The sequence below is a fragment of the Pan troglodytes genome, chromosome 1 (assembly GCF_028858775.2).
Source record: "Pan troglodytes isolate AG18354 chromosome 1, NHGRI_mPanTro3-v2.0_pri, whole genome shotgun sequence".
In the NCBI taxonomy this organism is placed as follows: Eukaryota; Metazoa; Chordata; class Mammalia; order Primates; family Hominidae; genus Pan; species Pan troglodytes.
In genome coordinates this window covers 187262774-187282644 of record NC_072398.2, presented here as the reverse complement: position 1 = coordinate 187282644, position 19871 = coordinate 187262774, and the positions used below count along the sequence as shown (strand labels likewise).

Sequence of the window (19871 nt, the reverse complement as noted above, 5' to 3'; positions counted from 1 at the left end):
TGCCTCCTGGGTTCAAGTGATTCTCCTGCCTCAGCCTCCCGAGTAGCTAGGATTACAGGTGTGTGCTATGACACCCAGCTAATTTTTGTATCTTTAGTAGAGACAGGGTTTCACCATGTTGGCCAGGCTTATCTCGAACTCCTGACCTCAAGTGATCCGCCCGCTTCAGCCTCCCAAAGTGCTGGGATTACAGGCGTGAGCCACCGCACCCAGCCCCACAATATCCTTTAATCTTCAGTCCATGCCCATCTTTCCCTGCTTGTCCCAAGAATGTGTTTTATAGTTATTTCTTTTGAACTCTAATATAAATCAAACTAAGGTCACATACTGTATTTGGAAGTTATGTTTCTTTACTGTTGTATGCCCCTCCCCCTACTTTTAAAAAAATTTCAATTCAAGCATAACAATTCAGTGATATGCACACATTTTAACTGTACAGCTCAATGAAATTTTACATATGTAAACTGTATAATTTTGCTTCCTGCAATTTTCACTTAACGTAGTGAACATTTTCCCTCATCATTCAGTATTCACAAATGGAATGATCTGGGGCCACTTTTGGCTTTGTAAATGGAACAGATGTCAGTGTGTTAATTTTTTAGTTGTGAGTGTGAGCCTGCCTGTCTGTTTCTGTTTCTTCCATTCTATCTTGGTCACTCCTGTTTGGCCAGGATAAAGAAAAAAATCTGTGCTTGGGTTCTGGGCACCATGGCTCCTGATTACAACTGAACGATGGAGCATATAGGGGTTGATTTTAATTGTCTGCGTTGGTGTCCTTAGGGTAAACTGAGGCGGCGCACAATGGCAGCTGCCAGATGCCTTCAGATTAAACATGACTGTGAGGGCAGCGTAGAATACTATCTGCACTGAGCTGGAGTTGCCAGAAATGAAGAAACAGGCACCTAATGGAAGTACAGACCAGAGCTTTCCTTGGCTGCTTTGAACAGATTTCAGGGGCCTTTGGGAAAGCACCTCTGTTTGGGAAGAAGGAGGGTCATAGCTGGGGACTGATGATGCCATTCAAAGCGAGATGCAGGGATCCCCTGGGATGCCCCGTGTGATGGGGCTGGCAGAGAGCCAGTCTCCTGTCAGGGGCCGCATACTTGGGCCTTGCTTGGTCACACTTGCCAAAAAAAGGCATAGCAACTCTAGCTTCATACCTCCCTCACATGGTAGAGCATCTGGAGAAACATTTTGGACATCTACCAAAGACTGCCCTCATTTACTTATACCTTCAGAATTATGGTGTTTCCTTTACTTCCCTGTTTCTGTTTCCTTGTTTCTGCTGGGAGCTTGTGGACTATGCCCCTGTTTCACTGATTTAGGAAGAACTGGGAAGTGTGCACCTCTATCACTTACATGAGTTTTGTGAGCAAACTTTTTTTGTTTTCCACTCAGCAGTATGTCCCCTTTCTTGTAGGAAGATGCACCCAGAGGGGATTTTTCCTTCCCAGGCCTTAGTGAAGTCTGATGAGTTGTATGCCCTGCTGTCTAGCATACCTAGGAGACACCATCTGTCATGACCAGGGATATATAAAGGGCCAGGAAGTCAGTATTTTAGGCTTTAGAGTCTTCATTGGTCTCTGTGGTTGTCACTGTTTTTTTTTTTTAAGCCCCAATGCTGAAAATGTAAAAACAAAGCTGGGTGCAGTGGCTCATGCCTGTAGTCCAAGCTACTTGGGCAGCTGTGATGGGAGGATCACTTGAGCCCAGGAGTTTGAGGCTGTGGTGGGCTATGATCGCACATGTAAATAGCCACTGTACTCCAGCCTGGGCAACATAGCAAGACCCCATCATAGAAATGTAAAAACAATTCTTAGCTTCCTCAGTGGGCTGGATTCAGCCTGCAGGATATTGTTTGCCAGCGTCAGGCATCACATCTTGTGGCTGGGAAGAGGATTCATCTTGGACATGTAGCTCTGCTTTCTTCTGAGGCAGAGCTAGGAGGGGTTGGGGAGCCTTGTCCAGAATAGGTACATACTGCTGACCTTTCCAGAGGAAGCTGGTAAGTCCTGGCCAAGGACCATGATATTACAACTTTTAAGCTTTGCCAATTCCCTGTTATTTTCCTTCCTTGTTTAGTTGCACTAAAGGGAAAACTCTAAAAGGTAAAGGACTTAACAGGCTGACGTTTTGGAGGCAGCAAATAAGATGGTTTTTGGCAAGATGGTGCTTCATTCTGCTGTCCTTGGGCAGAAGGGCTGAATGTGGCAGCTGTTAAGGGAGAGTAGAGCAAGCTGAGCTCGTGGGGCAGGAGGAAGAATGGAGGCCATGAGTCAGTCTGGCCAGAGAATGGGGTACTGGCAGGACTCCCTACACATCATCAAGATACTGAAGGAGTCTATTGACAATTGCTTCCACCCTTTGCCTTTATCATCCTTAGGAATCCAGGAGTCACCCTTGGTCCAAACCTAGGATCAGGAGTCCTAGTGGAACTCATCTGTTCTCCAGGCAGAGCCACAGATGTGCAGGGTTGGTGCTGACTCACATTTCTGTTTCCTCCTCTAGAGACATCTGAACAGCTGACCCCTGAGGAAGAGGCTGAGGAGACAGAGGCCTGGGCCAAGCCTCTGAGCCAACTGTGGCAGAACCGACCTCCAAACTTTGAGGCTGAGAAGGAATTCAATGAGACCATGGCCCAGCAGGCCCCTCACTGCGCTGTCTGTATGATCTTCCAGACTTATCATCAGGTAACCCAGCTCCATGCACTCTGTTTACCCAGGACTAGCAATCATAGGGAAGCTAGATTTAATTGTGAGTATATAGCTTGTCACTGGTTGTCTTGGGAAAGGCCACCTCCACCCCCAGCATTCTCTGCCCCATCTGTGTATTGGTCAGTCTTCTCCAGGCAGATAACCCAGCAACGTGGGTTTCAATTGAGAATGCTTTGGAGATGAGCTGAGGGTGGGCTTAGGCTCCCCTTTGCACATGCAGTCATCACAGACATCAGTTTGCAGAGCAATCTGCATTTCTGTTATTCTAGTCCGTGGTTATTCCTGCCAAGTGGTTTATAGTCCTGGCCAGGGTGGAGAACTGTGATTTCCTTACCACAGTCTGAATCTCAGCTGAAAAGCCAGATCCTCTAATGTTGTTTTTCCTTTCCCATTGCCACAATGCGTGTTGCCAGTAGCAGAAGGAACTTGGGAGGGGTAGAAGCAAGGGCCTGATATGTGAGGAGGGGCTGGGAAGCAAGATTGCTGAGCTCAGCTGTGTGCCTCCTGCTCTGGGGCATCTGTGGCTTCATTGGTGGATCTCTTTGGGTCCAGCTCTAGGATGCCAGGAAGGCATTCACAGCAGCAGGTGCCAGGGGACCAGCTCAGTCTCAGCTGGGACCTGCACAGTATAGCAGGTAGGTAAGTGGTCCTTACCTGCTGTGGTGGTTAAAGTGGCATGGCTGCCGCTGAGCCTGGCAGGGCCCCAGATTCATGCTTGCTGAAAATGGAACCTCAGACCAACACACTTTGGATTAGGAACTCACTAAACCTTTCCATTGACAAAAAGCAAAACCAAAGCCTTTGCCTATGAGGGGAGTGAATGGCTGGGTTCTTACTATAAGCAGATCTACTAAGTAGGAGTTTCACAAATGGCATAGGCTCTGGGGTTGACATCTTTCTGGGCCTCATCCTTGGAATGGAGATGCAGGTGCCATCCAGCAGATATTTGCAATCAGTATAGTTTGCCAAGGGAAGTATGTGGATTTAAGTTCTTCCTGGAGGGACCCTGAGCCAGGAATCACACAGGTGGGGCTCCAGCCATGTGACAGTGCTGCAGCTCAGGTGACCTGCTGACAGGCACAAGAGGCAATTAGTGCTGGCCTACTAGGAGCATCTGCTCTGGGTACACTCCTGAGGTGGGGTCACCGCACAGTGTAGCACGTAAGGGATCCCACAGTAGCAGCCTAGCTGCTAACATCTCCGTGCATTTTTTTTTTTTTTAGACGGAGTCTCAGTCTGTTGCCCAGGCTGGAGTGCAGCTGGGACTACAGGCACACGCCATCACACCCAGCTAATTTTTGGATTCTTAGTACAGACGGGGTTTCACCATGTTGGCTAGGCTGGTTTTGGACTCCTGACCTCTGGTGATCCACCCGCCTCGGCCTCCTGAAGTGCTGGGATTACAGGCGTGAGCCACCTCACCTGGCCTCTCAGTGCATTTTATTAACCACTTTCTTTGGGAAGATTGAAATCCCAGTTGCCTCTTACCTTGCTCCCTTTTCTCAGTTGTCCCCTAGGGGCCTTTGTATGATGCTGCTGTGAGAAATTGAATTTGAGTCATTAGAGGTAACTTCAATTAGCAGCTCCGGGATAATGGCTGTGCACCCGGGAGCTGTAGCCATAGTCAGATCGGTAAGAGAGCCAGCTTTCTGCTGATAGAGCAGGTGGAAAGCTAAGAGCATAGGCACGTGCTCACTGAGGTGTACACTTGTTCTTTGCCCTTAGGTTGAGTTTGGAGGCTTTAATCAGAACTGTGGAAATGCTTCAGATTTAGCCCCCCAGAAGCAGAGGACCAAGCCATTGATTCCAGAAATGTGCTTCACTTCGACTGGCTGCAGCACGGACATCAACCTTTCTACTCCTTATCTTGAGGAGGATGGCACCAGCATACTCGTTTCCTGCAAGAAGTGCAGCGTCCGGGTCCATGCCAGTGAGTGCTGCTCACCTTTCTCTGTGTCCTGTCCCAGGAGTATGGGCCTGCTCACTGGAAGTTCTTGCCACCTCCTGGCCTCCCAGCCCCTAAAAGATTGTTGATGTTTTATTGGGGAGTCTGTTGCTAGCTGATTTTTCACTGTCTCCAGGGGTCCATACTGGCACTAGTCATCTCTTTGCCATCCTCTTGGTTGCAGATAGCAGAAAGGGATTAGTCCCTGCCACTTACTAGGTGTTTGTACCAGTGAATCTACAGTTTTTGACTTTTTGAGACTTTGAGCCATACTGTATGCCTGAGCCCTGGGGACTCAGACTAAAGAAAACTAAGGGGTTTCTGTGAGATTTGGTTGTAGCTTTGGGAGGTGGTATATGGAAAGGAATTGCAAATCTACCTTTTGACTCTGACCACTGGGTTTAATTTGCTCATCTTGGTGTCCCTGTTAGGTTGCTATGGGGTTCCCCCTGCAAAGGCTTCTGAAGACTGGATGTGTTCTCGGTGTTCAGCCAATGCCCTAGAGGAGGTGAGTGATCCCACACTGTTACTGTCTTCACCATGAGTCTTGGTGCATATTCAGGGCCAGACGATTTCATGTTGGACTCAGTATTCCCAGCAGTCTGCATAGGGTCTGGTACGCGGTGATGTCAGAGAGCGAGTATTGTGAGAGTAAATCCTATGACCGTGAGAATGGTTGCTGCCCACTTACGGAGTCTGGATGCTGTGTTTGCGCCGTTGTGGAAAGACCAACTAGTGGTCTTCCTGTGGAGGAACAATAACTCCCTTAAAATAATTTAGCCATTTTGAATTGGAGCCTCAGAAAGGGGCTCAGATGATTCATTGTGCTGTTTTCTCTTCACTGTACCCCCTGGAACCTGGCTGTACCTAGCCCATATAAGAAGCAGTCAGAGCCCTGTCATGCCTCTAGTTTGAGCAAAGTATCTTTTGTGACTTTGCTAAGAGTTGTTATTAGCAGCAACAATGAAGAGGATTATGTGAAGTCACGCGAATACTTGGCACACTTTAGCCCTGAGTGGCCTCTCCTTCTGACAGGGCGTCCTGGTGCAGGGGCTGCCTGGGTGAAGCCCCACATGCTATTATGCTTCTTTCTTATGTGGAGGAGTTGCCCAAAGCAGGTCCAGGGGAGAGCAGATTGAATGTTAATGACTTGGTATTAACCACTTTTTCCTCCCTCTCCTTTCTTGGCAGGACTGCTGTTTATGCTCATTACGAGGAGGGGCCCTGCAGAGAGCAAATGATGACAGGTAAGTTTCCTGAGCAGTGCCTTGGAATGCACAGGCTCAGTTCCGAAGCACACAGTGTCTTTGTGAGGGTACTAGCTGTTCTTCTGAATGACTGATGAGGATTTGGGAAGCACGTCGTGTGGAGCAGGAATAGCATCTCCAAGACTCATTTTAAAAATGGAATGCTAAGGGAGCCAAGCAGTCCCAGACTTTCCAACTCCAGCTGCTCCTCTGCAGCAGAGATGTCAGTGACATCCTCCTTTGGAGGAGCTAAGAATGGACTCATGAGAATATGAAGACGAAGATGATGCGCAGGGACTGTGTGGGCTGGAGTGAGGACATTCACCTTGTCACAGCTGGGGCTGGTGTGCAGAGGCGGCCACAGGCTAGCAAGCATTTCTCCACATGGCAAACTCCCTGGCTCAGACCTGCTGTTTGGAATGAGGCGAGTGTGCTCAAGGAGGACACTGAGGAGAGCTCAGACAGGCCCACCCACTATGGAACCGAATCTGCTGAATTTTCTGGGCTTCTCAGCTGTTGGGCAGCTCGTTTTCATGGAGTGAATCTTTGTGCTTAGGCTTGTGTTGGGTTGCTCTGAGGTGGAAACGTAAGATGAATGAGGTTTCTGACCTGGAAGAGCTAGCTGTCTAGGGCATGGTGCGTGCAGGTCAGTGCTGAGTATCCTGCTTCCAAGTAGAATCCCGTGGCAACTTGCAGCATATGTTCAGTCCAGCCACCTGCCCTCAAGAGTCCCAGTTATGCTGTCCCTGAGAGATGGCTACTCTGCCTGCTGCTTCTGCTCCTTCAAAGGCACTTGCTGCCATTATTTGAGGTCACTGTGTTCCTCACAGTCACAGGATAGTGCTGGGAACATTCTTTCTTATTTGGAGTGGAAATGGCTGTGCTTGAATCTCTCACCTTTACCTCTGAATGCCTGTTCTGCCCTCCAGGGCCACACAGAACAAATCTGTTCCCACTCTAAAAAGACAGCCCCACTAGAACTGCAGACAGCTTCCATGGAGCCCCAGTGTTGTCTGGTGTAGGTTTTCACGTAGCATGGTTTTAAGAGTTGTCACCATTTTCGTTCTTCTCCTCTTGATGCATGCTGGTTTCCCAAAATGTCCAAAACTTACTTTAATTCTTAAGGATGTCCATTGAATAGACCTCTCAGAGTAAGTGGGGCTTGGGTCAGACCTTAAAGATTAAAGAGTGAGTCAGCTATGGAAAAAGGGAGCAGAAGGGAGAGGTCATTTCAGCCTGGGGGAGAGGTTTGGGCAGAGGCCGAGAGAGAGCTGTGATTACTGGCAGATTGGGGCACAGCCGGGGATGTTTTCAGGAAGCACTTGGGTCCTATGGTAAAGAGGTCTGCATAGAGCTTTCCAGTTTACTCTCACTCCCTGAGACCTGCCACACACCATTAGCCTGCAGCGCTGTTCATTTTTCAACAGACAGTGGGTGAGTGGTGTAAGAAGCATGATCCGGTGCTAACCTAGGGCAGTGGGCAGTGGCCTAGGTGGGCAGTGGGGGTGGCACTGCTTCCACATACTCAGAGGAGAGACGGTTCTGGTTCTCACCTTCCTGGGTCCCAGGCATGTGCTGGTGGAAGTCAGTGGTCACCCAGGTGAGGGAGGAAGCGCTGTCAGCAGGCCCTAAAGAGAAGGCCACAGAGCCTTGGGCCCAGAGGTGACTGAGGTAGCCTTTGCCTTTTGGCAGGTGGGTCCACGTTTCATGTGCTGTGGCAATTCTGGAAGCAAGGTTTGTCAACATTGCAGAAAGAAGTCCGGTGGATGTGAGCAAAATCCCCCTGCCCCGCTTCAAACTGGTAAGGGCTTGTAGACTGTACATAATTTCCCGACTTACAAGTCTCTGGGTAGAAGAGAACAGGGGCCTCCTGTACCCCTTGGTTTTGGTTAGAGTTTGTGATTCTCACTCTGTGGTTAGATTCCTTAGTGGAGGCCAGGTGTGGTGGCTCACACCTGTAATCCCAGCCCTTTGTGGGGCCGAGGTGGGTGAACCACTTGAGGTCAGGAGTTCAAGACCAGCCTGGGCAACATGGTGAAACCCCGACTCTACTAAAAATATAAAATTAGCCAGGAGTGGTGGTGTGCACCTATAATCCCAGCTCCTCGGGAATCTGAGGCAGGAGAATCACTTGAACCCGGGAGGCGGAGGTTGCAGTGAGCTGATATTGTGCCACTGCACTCCAGCCTGGGTGACAGAGCAAGACTCCGTCTCAAAAAAAAAAAAAAAAAAAAAAAAAATTTCCTTGGCAGATAAAGTTGTAACCAGACCTGGATTAGAGCAGACTGGTGTGTCCTTGTATTTTGGGAAGGGGCTGGCTCTTGCTTGCTTGGCTTTGCATTTGGGAGGGGAACAACAGAGGAAGCTGCAGTGCCAGTTCCTGCAATCACTGGTTTTCTTCCCCTGTGCTACAGAAATGTATCTTCTGTAAGAAGCGGAGGAAAAGAACTGCTGGCTGCTGTGTGCAGTGTTCTCACGGCCGCTGCCCAACTGCCTTCCATGTGAGCTGCGCCCAGGCTGCTGGTGTGATGATGCAGCCTGACGACTGGCCTTTTGTGGTCTTCATTACCTGCTTTCGGCACAAGATTCCTAATTTGGAGGTGAGAGAGGGTGTCATTCTAGAATCCTCTTGACAGTTTTCATGATCATTTTCTCTGCATGTTTTCCATTTGTTGTATCAGCAACTATTTCCTCAAGCATTCTGCATTATGAAGAGTGCTAATGAGTTAAGAGATTGAGAGGTGGCCCCTGTCCATCTCCACTCCCTGCCTTGTACTCCATAAGCCAGTGACACCAAACTGCTTGTAGTTGATTCCTTTTGATTATCTCTTTACTTGTCTGCCTCTCCATCAGAATAAACTCCTTGAGGGTCCATATCTTATTAATGTGGTCATCCTTATTACTTAACCTAGTGTCCGGGACATGCAGAACGTCTGAAAATGTTGAGAACAAATTGGGAGAGCTCCCAAGAGTTAACCATGAATTGCCAGACAATAGAGATTTCTGCAGTTCTCTTAATGGTAAAGCTTAGAGAAAAAGTGACATGTAATGTTAGCTAGAGGAGCTCTGAAGAGGATTGGGTAGACGGTGGCATTTGAAGTGGGTCTTAAACAATAAGAAGGAATTGTATGCAGAGACTGTTGTGTGCAGAGCTTGAGAAACAGAATGAACAGGTCGCAGAAGAAGGATCATGAAAGACTGGTTATGGGAGTGTGACGGTGTGTGGGAGTGTGATGCTTGAGAGGCGGACAACGGCAGAGGATGAAGGCCCTGCACTGCCACTCTCAGGACTCTGACCTGTCTTCACTGGATGAGAACTTGTTGAATATTTTGATTCTGCATTATAGTTTTTGATAATCACTCAGGTGGTTGTTTGAAGAGAGGATTCAGAGTAAGAATTTGAGGCCGGAAAACCAGTTAGTCTAGGAGAGAGTGAGGTCTGAAATGGGAACACATAGGCAGGGCTTTGGGGTACATTTAACTTTGAGATCCTCCAACAGGTAGAATTGATAGGGTTTATTGACCCTCGTGGGTTGAGGAGAGAAGGGGAGAGGAGGAGGAAAGGGGGAGTGAATATTGAAGATGACTCAGGTTACTCCCTTGAGAGATGGGAAGGATGCTAATATGATGTTAGTAACTGCAATCAGGAACTGAGTTGAAGCAGTGTTGCTCTGCAAGGGAGAGAAGGAGGGATGAGAAAGAGGAAAGTAAATGCTGAGGTCACTGGAGCATTCTGGAGAGTAACTGTGAGGGTAAAGATTTGGCTATTAGCATTTAACAGCATAGTTAAATCTAGTTCCCATTAGAAACTGGGCTCTGGAGATTCCCAGTGGGAGAAGCAGGTAGTAGAGCATGAACCAGTGAAAGCAGCTGAGAAAGTGAAGCAAGCCAGTGGGAGGAAGGAGGGTCATATCCAACAGAGAAGGCAGGGCTGGTGTGGTGGTCACTAAGTACCACAAACTGGAGTGTCCCTGTGGAGTAGTCAGGTCAGAAGCCAGACCGTAGTTGGGGAAGGCTCTGCCATGAGTGAGTTACAATCTAATAGAAGAAGCGATCATACAGGTTTGACAACAGTGTGGTAAATACATAATCAAAGGAAGAACGTGATAGATGGCCAGCCCAGAAGGATGAACTTTTCACTCTGCCATTTGGGGTTGCAGAAAAGTCCTGGTTGGCTGACTGCATTCTTTTTCATAAAGATGTTGAACGTGACAGGTGGTCAGGGGTATGATAGGAAGGACCTTAGGAAGATGGGAACATATTCTATGTGAGAATGAGACTCCGGAGTGTCTCAAGGGCCCTGCCTTAGCCATCCCTGGTGCCCTCACCATGCCCTTCTCATTCTGAACTTGCCCTTAATGCAAGTAAAAACTTGAGGTAGTACTGAGTCACAGCTATGATAGGGAAGAGTTTTTTCATACACAGAATAGTTATTTGGTGATAATCATTAATACTCCACATGCTTAAGTTGGCAGCTGTAGACTGCTGGTGCTATGAGGAAATTGGGGGGACTGATGAGTTAGTAGTTTTTTCACTGATTTATTCTTCAAATGTTTATTGAGCATTTACTATATGCCAGGCACAGTTTTAGGTGCCAGGACTATACCATTGAACAAGACAAAAAAGTCCTTGCCCTTCTGGTGCATACAGTATAGTTGAAGGACACATAGAAGCAAGTAAATACACAGTATAGCAGATGGTGAGAAGTGCAGGGATAAAAATTAAGTCAGAGAAGGGGAAGGGAAGATGAAGTAGTAAGGAATGACATCAGTAAGTTGACACTGGGATGGGAGTCAGTGTGCAAGTAACTGGGGAATGGCATCTCACGTAGAAGAACCAGCAGTGTCGAAGCCCTGGGTGGCAGCACATATGGCACACTCGTTCAGGGAACAGCAAGGGGGGCCAGCATGGCTGGGGCAGAGTGCCTGGGCAGGCTAGCAGGCGTGCTTGGAAATGAGGCCGTCACATACTTTGTGATCCTGTTTGCATCAAGGGCAAGTTCAGAATGAGAAGGGCATGGTGAGGGCACCAGAGATGGCAATGGCAGGGCCCTTGGACTGGGGGACAGTTTGTTGTGTGTAGCTGGAGACATCTGGGAAACCTAAGTCTTTGTGCCCTAGCCCTGAGGGTCATGCTGCAGGTGCTAAGATGTGGTGCAGCTTTGCCTGGCGGCCCAGGCCTCAGGGCACCTATTGAGTCTCTCCTTCGATACTTTGATGTCAGTTCTTGGCAAGATCAGAGGTCCATGTTGTTGATCAGAGAGTTCTGGGTAAGATAATATGGTATAAGGGCCAGTTGTGGACTAGCTAAATTTATGGGAAGAGCTAAATTTATGGAGGAAATGTGGTACTGGTCTCTTCCAATGTCCTGGCTGGGATGGTGGGTATCTGGAAAGGCTTGTTTTAGCTCCCATCTCTTCTCTCCTTTTTACTTTTACTTTCCCATGCTTATCTTTCCCTGATAAGGAGGAACTAATTGATCTTCGTCTCCATATGCCAGGCCTGCAAACTCCACGTGTGAGTAACCAAAGCCTCTGTTTTTTTCCAGCGTGCCAAGGGGGCCTTGCAAAGCATCACTGCAGGCCAGAAAGTCATTAGCAAGCATAAGAACGGGCGCTTCTACCAGTGTGAAGTGGTCAGGCTCACCACCGAGACCTTCTATGAAGTCAACTTTGATGATGGCTCCTTCAGCGACAATCTTTATCCTGAGGACATAGTGGTAATATCTGCAAGGAGCTTCTCAGGCAGTTTGGAATGGGGGGATGTTTCTAAGGTCTGGCTGGCAGACTGTGTGTGTATGCCTGCTGCTTCTAGCCAGGTCCATGGTCCCATCGCCATGTCCTCAAACAGAAAGAATCATCTGTACCAGTCTTTCTTTGCAAAGAAAACTGCGTGCTGCTAGGGTACCCTATTTTCCCTAGAAGTACCTGGGAATCAGTATTTTCTGCAATTCCTTGAAACCTGCATCTGTTGCCGTCTAAATTATCCTTGAGGGCATTCTAGTGCAATAGGAGAGCCCAGGCTTTGGAATCAAATATGCCAATACCAGCTTCATTGCCTAGTAGCTGTGTGATTTTAGGGGAATTATCCAACTCTCTTTTCTATCAGGCCCTCTTAGTAGATGTATAGAATCTGCTTTTGTCTCTTCACAGTGGGCTTTAGGGCTAAGTAGAAACTGCCTGGAGACACCCTTGGCCTGTTTATGTTATCAACACCTGAGACACAGTGGCCCCACATGGACCCAGTCCTAGGTCTGGCTTGGTATTGAGGACTTAGTTCAGGTTTCCCCTACCCCCACCTTGCCTTTTCAGTTGGTAGACTGACCACCAAAGTAGAGAGGAATGAAATCACTTTTTCCTTTAACAAATCAGGTATTGTCCCATGTTTATACCACGTTAGCCACTCAGTTGCTAAAAGCACATTCATTAGTTATAAGGTAGACTTATAGAAAAGGCAACATTAGTAGTACTCATAGCAGTAGCATAGCTATCATTTATTTATATTTTATTTGTGAGACAGGGTTTCACTCTGACGCCCAGGCTGGAGTGCAGTGGCACAATCTCAGCTCACTGCAGCCTCAACTTCCTGGATTGAGGTGATCATCCCATCTCAGCCTCCCTGGTAGCTGGGACTACAGGAACGCACCACCACAGCCGGCTAATTTTTTAATTTTTTGTAGAGACAGGCTTTTGCTATGTTGCCCAGGCTGGTCTCGAACTCCTGGGCTCAAGTGATCTGCCTACCTTGGCCTCCCAAAGTGTCGGGATTACAGGCGTGAGCCACTGTGCCTGGCCTTATTTTATTTTATTTTTTTTGAGAGAGACCAGGTCTCACTCTGTCACTTAGGCTGGAGTGCAGTGGCTGTATCATAGCTCCTGCAATCTCAAACTCCTGAACTCAAGTGATCCTCCTGCTTCAGCTTCCCAGGTAGCTGGGACTACAGGCACATGCAGTCACACCTGGCTAATTTTTAAATTTTTTGTAGTAACAAGGGTCTTGCTTTGTTGCTCAGGCTGGTTTCGATCTCGCAGCTTGAAGCGATCCTCACATCTTGGGCCCCCAAACCACTGGGATTACAAGAGTTTGAGCCACCATACCTGGCCCTTGCTGTAATTTATTAAGCTGGTACAGTATGCCAGGCACTATGCTAAGTGGTTATTTCAAGTATCTCTTTATCTTCTCATACCCACTGTGAGAAGGATGTGGTATTATCTCTAACTTACAGTGGTTTCAGGACTCCATTTTCTACAAGTTAGAGACCCCAAAGAGCCTGTGTTTCTCTGGGTTACATCTAAACGTATTTATTCTTATTAGAAATTAAAGCAGATTAATTTAAAATAATCAATTTTTTTAGATTAAAAATAATTTTTCTAAAACAAAAACAAAAGATTGCCATTTCCCTGCAATTTTGCAAATCTCTTTAATGTCTTTTTTTTTTTTTTTTGAGATGGAGTCTCGCTCTGTCGCCCAGGCTGGAGTACAGGAGTACGGTGGCATGATCTTGGCTCACTGCAGGCTTCATCTCCCAGGTTCACGCCATTCTCCTGCCTCAGCCTCCCGAGTAGCTGGGACTACAGGCGCCCGCCACCATGCCCGGCTAATTTTTTCTATTTTTAGTAGACATGGGGTTTCACCATGTTAGCCAGGATGGTCTTGATCTCCTGATCTCGTGATCTGCCCGCCTCGGCCTCCCAAAGTGGTGGGATTACAGGCGTGAGCCACCGCGCTGGCCTTAATGTCACTTCTTGATTCAATCTATGTGATACACTGTTTAGGTTCAAGTATAGGAAGAAAATTCAGCCTTGCGTAGATATGTAATTGGAAAAAAGAGTTTGTTTTTGTTTTTTTAAAATAGGGTTTCACTCCAGTCACCCACGTTGGAGTGCAGTGCAGTGATCTCAACTCACTGCAACCTCCACATACCAGGCTCAAGTGATTCTGCTGCCTCAGCCTCCCAAGTAGCTGGGACTACAGGCCCTTGTCACTGGCGCCCAGCTAATTTTTTAATTTTTTGTAGAGATGGAGTTTTGCCTTGTTGCCCAGGCTGGTCTCAAAACTGGGCTCAAGCAATCCGCCTACCTCGGCCTCCCAAAGTGCTGGGATTACATCTGTGAGCCACCACTCCCAGCCAAGGGAGGTATTTTAATAGTCTTTCAGGTAATTGTGTTTATTATTCTCTGATATCCACCAAAACTCAATGGAAGTATCAACTTTTTTTTTTTGTTTTTTTTTTAAGAGATGATGTCTTGCTTTGTTGACCAAGCACCTCCCGAGTAGCTGGGACTACAGGCATGCATGGCTATTTGTAGAAATGGGGTCTTGCCATCTTGCCCAGGTAGTCTCAAACTCCTGGGCTCAAGCGATTTCTTTTGCCTCAACCTCCCAAAGTGCTGGGATTACAGGTGTGAGCCACTGCTCCTGGCAGGTTCTTAAAAGTTAGTTGCAGTGTGGAATCTGAAAGGTCAGTGAACGTTTCATACTGTTAACATTAAAACCCATTGGTCTCTTCTGAATGGATCTTTCACCCATGCATCCTTTTATAACATCATACTTTGGTCATTTAGAAAATATTGGTGCACTGGCCTATGGATAGCCTCCAAATGTTGTTAAATATTATTATAAATTTAATTTTTTTTTTTTTTTTTTTGAGACAGTCTCGCTCTGTTGCCAGGCTGGAGTGCAGTGGTGCGTTCTTGGCTCACTGCAACCTCCACCTACCGGGTTCAAGCGATTCTCCTGCCTCAGCATCCCAAGTAGCTGCGACTACAGGTGCACGCCACCACGCCCAACTAATTTTTGTATTTTTAGTAGAGAGGGTTTCCCCATGTTGTCCAGGATGGACTCAATCTCTTGACCTTGTGATCTGCCCGCCTTGGCCTCCCAAAGTGCTGGGTTTACAGGCATGAGCCACCACGCCCGGCCATAAATATTTTAAAAATTACATTTGTTAGTATCACTAATAATCAAAAAACTTGGAATTTTGGGAAGTTTCAAGCTCACAGTTGTGAATGCCGCTTCTCTGAAATGCTAATATTTGTTTGAAAGCCTGAATTTTACTATTGGCAACAGATACTGACTTTTGTTTTCCTTGACATGACAGGCGTTCACTTCATGCATTTTCAAGAAGATGTCTGCCAGATACCTAAGTCTGAAAAGCCATAGTTTGTCAGTCACTTTTTTCTTTTTTAAAATTTTCATAGAGTTTTTTAAAGACAGGGTCCTGCTCTGTTGCGCAGCACCACTGCTGGAGTGCAGTGGCATGGTCATGGCTCACTGCAGCCTCATCCTCCTGGCCTCAAGCAGTCCTCAGCCTTCCGAGTAACTGGGACTATAGGCGTGTGCCATCACACCTGGATAATTTTTTATGTTTTGTAGAGATGGAGTCTCCCCTGTGTTGCCCAGGCTGGTCTTGAACTCCTGGGCTGATGCGATCCTCCTACCTCTGCCTCCCAAAGTGAGGGATTGCAGGCATGAGCCACCGTGCCTGGCCTAGTAATTTTTTTCAAATAAAACTGGTATTCCATGAAGAAAGCAGCTAGTGTAATTCACAACTCAAACAACACAGATAGATTTCTTTGAGACAACCAAAAGTGTCTTATGAGGACTTAACACATGTACTCAATGATTAAGATTTAACAACATTAATAATTTTTTACTGCTTCATCAAGGGATATTGTTACATGCAATCTAGAGTTTTTGCTCTTTTCTCCTAAATTATGAGTGTACAGTGGTGAAAAATGCAATAACAACTAGTAGAGCTTAGGGTCAGTGCCTTGATTTGTGCTCAGGTGCCAGCAGTTGTACCTATCCTAGGTAAATGACAACACAGTGACAAAGGCTAATAGTTTAATATTATAAAAATAGTCATGTCTCACTTGCTCCCTGACAGTGTCTCAGGAACCCCTCAGAGGTTCACAGACCACATTTTCAGAAGTGCTGTTATAGGAGGTGGAACTGAATTGCAGAGAACTTAAACAATTTATCAAATATCAAACATTTGAGTAGTTAAATCTTAGAACACCTCAGATATTGGGTGTAGGAGGCTGTAGTTTATGCCTAATTGTTAGATTGATACAAAATGTATTTACTGATTACCTATTCAATAAATGAATTGTCAATAAGTAGGGAACTGTTTCCACTCAATAAATGAACTGTAGCATGATTGTAAGAGCAGATGTGAGCATCCACATGCTTTTAGACCCACTGCCCTGCCCCTCTCTCATTTTTTAAGCCATGTCCCTAAGGACCTTCTCCCAGGTATACCCATCAGACCTTTCATTCAGCCAATATGCTGAATGAAATATCCCCCCGTGTACCAAGCCCTATGCTGGGAATACGATGAGGACTTGGGGTACTTACCTGCTTCTGGAAGGAATAAAAGTTCTGAAGTACTTTGCCAGGTCCCATGGTAGGTGATTCTTTTTCATCTTTCCTGTTAAGAACATATTTCTTGGTTGGGCACAGTGGCTCATGCCTGTAATCCCACCACTTTGGCAAGCCGAGGCAGGCAGATCACCTGAGGTAAGGAGTTCGAGACCAGACTGGCCAACATGGTGAAACTCCGTCTCTACTAAAAATACAAAGATTAGCTGGGCATGGTGGCACGTGCCTGTTGTCCCAGCTACTCGGGAGGCTGAGGCAGGAGGATTGCTAGAACCCAGGAGGCTGAGGTTGCAATGAGCCAAGGATCAGGCCACTGTATTCCAGCGTGATCTCAGCTCTCTGCAAGCTCCGCCTCCTGGGTTCACACCATTCTCCTGCCTCAGACTCCCGAGTAGCTGGGACTACAGGTGCCTGCCACCACACCTGGCTAATTTTTTGCATTTTTAGTAGAGACGGGGTTTCACCATGTTAGCCAGGATGGTCTTGATCTCCTGACCTGGTGATCTGCCTGCCTCAGCCTCCCAAAGTGCTGGGATTACAGGCATGAGCCACCGTGCCTGGCCAAAAAAAACACATTTCTTATAGTTGAGTATGGTTCTAGTATTTCTTCATGGCAGAGCCCTGGAGAACCCGCAGGGGAACAGTTGAGGGAATGTAAGAAGGACTCTTGATTCTGGCACTTAACTCCTGTGTTTACTAAGTTTGTTATAGCTGGATTTTTTTTTTTTTTTTTTTTTTTTTTGGTCACCTAGAAGCAGGAGAGGGCAGAGATAGGGGCAGACTTTGACTTAGCAAGGTCTTTAACTGTTAACATTTTTCAGCCCAGAGAGCTGCCTTGCTCTCTAAAACAGTTACTTTGTCCTGGTTCACTCTTCCCTGAGTAGAGGACAGTTACCTTTGTGTGCAGGTGGACCTTCCTTTCACCCTCCTTCCTTCTTGTTTCCTCAGAGCCAGGACTGTCTCCAGTTTGGTCCTCCTGCTGAAGGGGAAGTGGTCCAAGTGAGATGGACAGACGGCCAAGTCTATGGAGCCAAGTTTGTGGCCTCCCACCCTATCCAAATGTACCAGGTATCCAAAGTTCTATCTTTCTAGGGAGTGGGGGGTGCTTGATTAATTCTGTGCTTCCTGTTGGGCCAGAGGCGAGTCTTTGCTCTTAGGAGAACTAATAGGTTGGTAACCCTTTCAGAGCTAGGGGTCTGCCCTGTTTCCAGTCTGCCAAATGTGAAGTAAGGTAGTCGTTATTTTAGTGTTCTAACTCCTTCCTTTGACTGTAGGGGACTGCCACTGTGCATGGTGGACCAGGGAAAGAGTCAGGGATATCCTAGCCAAAAGGCCTTTGTTTCCTTGGTAGGTGGAGTTTGAGGATGGCTCACAACTTGTGGTTAAGAGAGATGATGTATACACACTGGATGAAGAGCTTCCCAAGAGAGTCAAATCTAGACTGGTGAGTATTTTCTGTGTCCCCCCAGTTCCTGTCTTGGAGGGAGGGAACAAGTCAAGGATGCATCCCTTTGTATTGTTCCTGGGGTAGCTGACACTTGGCTTGCTTATTCTTCTATAGTCAGTAGCCTCAGACATGCGCTTCAATGAGATTTTCACAGAGAAAGAGGTTAAGCAAGAAAAGAAACGGCAACGAGTGATCAACTCAAGATACCGGGAAGATTATATTGAGCCTGCACTATACCGGGCCATCATGGAGTAGGTGCTTCCAGGGTCCAAGGGATTCTCAGCCATCCAGGCAAGAGCACTCTGGGTTCCACAGCACAGCAGACATGGAACGCTGAAGTCTCTGAAAGTGAAGTTGTAAAAAGAAAAGGAATGAAATAACCGACCCATCATCTTCTCACCCACCCTCATTGCATTCCGCTGTAGTGAAAGGACGAGCCATTTCTGGGCACGTGGCAGCAGTCGCTGATCTCCCAGCTGAGGGGCTGAGCACTGGAATGCTGTGGCTGCACTGGCCCCAGTCCATAGAGGGGTCAACTATGCTGGCTGGACTGGCTGCCTTGTTCCTGGCCTAGGACTTAGCTTCATAACTATCACCTGCACCGACTAGGCTGAGGTGCTGGTACTTGCCCCAACCCCTACTTTTGTATTTATATGTGTGTGTGTGTGTGTGCGTGCGTGCGTGCGTGTATGCGTGTATGTTTGGTCTGGACCAGCTTCTGCCAGCCCCTGGCCTTTACTTTCTTCCTTGCCTATGCAGGGCAAACAAAATGTGAAATTCTGCCCTCAGCTGAGCTGAGTAAGGGCTCCTGGGGGTTGGCTGGAGATGGGTGTGGCATCTGTCCGGGCCTGGAACCGCCTCAAGACAGTGCTGGCAAAGCTGCAGTATTGAGATGCTAAGGAGCTGATGCCACCTCTTTGTCTTCCCCTAAAGGAGAACATGGGGATAACATGGGTGTGTGCCCACAACACTCTAGGTGCAGAGCCCCTGTGGCAAAGTATTACAGGGTGTGGGTGGGGATTACCCTGAAGCGGGGATTTTAATGATGGAAGCAGGCAGAGCCTGGTGGGTGATTCTGTCAACAGAAAATTGCAATCATGCAGGGGCTGGGAGGGTTAGGATGAAAAAACTGGGGCCATTGGAGGCCCACTGTGGGTGGGAGGGAGCTGATTTTGGGGTGGGGGGTGGGACTAGAGGGCAATACTGAAGGGGTTAAACAGGTTTTTGCTCCTCAAGAATTTGTTTGCCTGGGCCCAGGATTGGAGGGCTTCACACCAATACCCTGTGTATACAAGAATCAGATTTATAATACTTCCCCTTTTTTGTTACGTATGAACACTATAAACCAAATTATTTTGAAAACTGGTGCATCACCTTGTCCTTAGCACTAAAATGTGTTGAGCAGAGGATTGGCTGTCTGCCCCAAAGAGCCCACGTGGCCCACGTCAGGCTGGGGGTGTATCTAGAGTCATAGGCTCTGGAGCAGGGCTGTGTATTTTAAGACAAATCAGTAAGGCAGTCCCTAGGAAGTTCCAGAGAGTGGGTCCTTTGCTTGTCAAGCTCTGTATTAGGCCAAGTATGGTGGGTCATGGGAACAGGGACACTTCTGGCTCTGAGCACCTCTTTGTTGTGCTTGCTCTGCCTTAGAGACGGGCAAGATGAGGTAACAGAGGAAGCACCAGACCAATGAGTCCTCTCAACAGAGTATCTCTCACTGCTGCCCCATTTGATACATCTTTGTTGAACTGGCCTAAGTTCATGCCAGCATCTGTGCTCTATACAAATTGTGGAACCAGTGGGAAGGATGGGTGCATTTTAGGTGCTTGAAAAGCAAGGGACTCAACCTCCAGTGGGATCCTCAGATTGCTCTCCGAGCTGTCTAGTTGGTGAGAAGCTTCCCTGGAGGAAGACCCAATCTCCTTTGGCTGGTGGATCCCTGAGGTCAAAGTGGACAAGGATGGGGAACCATAGAGCAGGGAGGGGGGCAATGAATAGGTGCAGGACTTGGGTGCCCCGGAGCTGCACCGGCTGGCCCTTAAACAGCCAGGCACTTCCTGTGGCATGGCCCTGTCCAGGTGCAGGAGAGGCTTAGGTCAGTTCAGCTGCTCTGGATGCTTCCTTGTGTCCCTGGGGGTT

The 19871-nt window shown here is 47.5% G+C and overlaps 1 protein-coding gene across 5 annotated transcripts in view; it reads left to right on the top strand.

Moving 5' to 3' along the window:
- Window positions 1-19142, top strand: part of KDM4A (lysine demethylase 4A) — a 55942-nt gene extending 36800 nt beyond the window's left edge. For 3 of the 5 annotated variants that reach the window (XM_016960891.4, XM_016960896.3, XM_016960901.4), the window contains exons 13-22: window positions 2509-2690; window positions 4440-4644; window positions 5091-5167; window positions 5851-5906; window positions 7599-7707; window positions 8321-8506; window positions 11454-11624; window positions 17237-17356; window positions 17640-17732; window positions 17850-19142. In XM_016960891.4, the coding sequence (XP_016816380.2) occupies window positions 2509-2690; window positions 4440-4644; window positions 5091-5167; window positions 5851-5906; window positions 7599-7707; window positions 8321-8506; window positions 11454-11624; window positions 17237-17356; window positions 17640-17732; window positions 17850-17990 (1340 nt within the window). In that variant the 3' untranslated portion in view covers window positions 17991-19142. Of the gene's footprint in view, window positions 1-2508; window positions 2691-4439; window positions 4645-5090; window positions 5168-5850; window positions 5907-7598; window positions 7708-8320; window positions 8507-11453; window positions 11625-14141; window positions 14278-17236; window positions 17357-17639; window positions 17733-17849 lie in introns of those variants that run through there. The other 2 variants (XM_054666240.2, XM_063781481.1) reach the window with 1 other exon arrangement.
- Window positions 19143-19871: the final 729 nt, after the last annotated feature.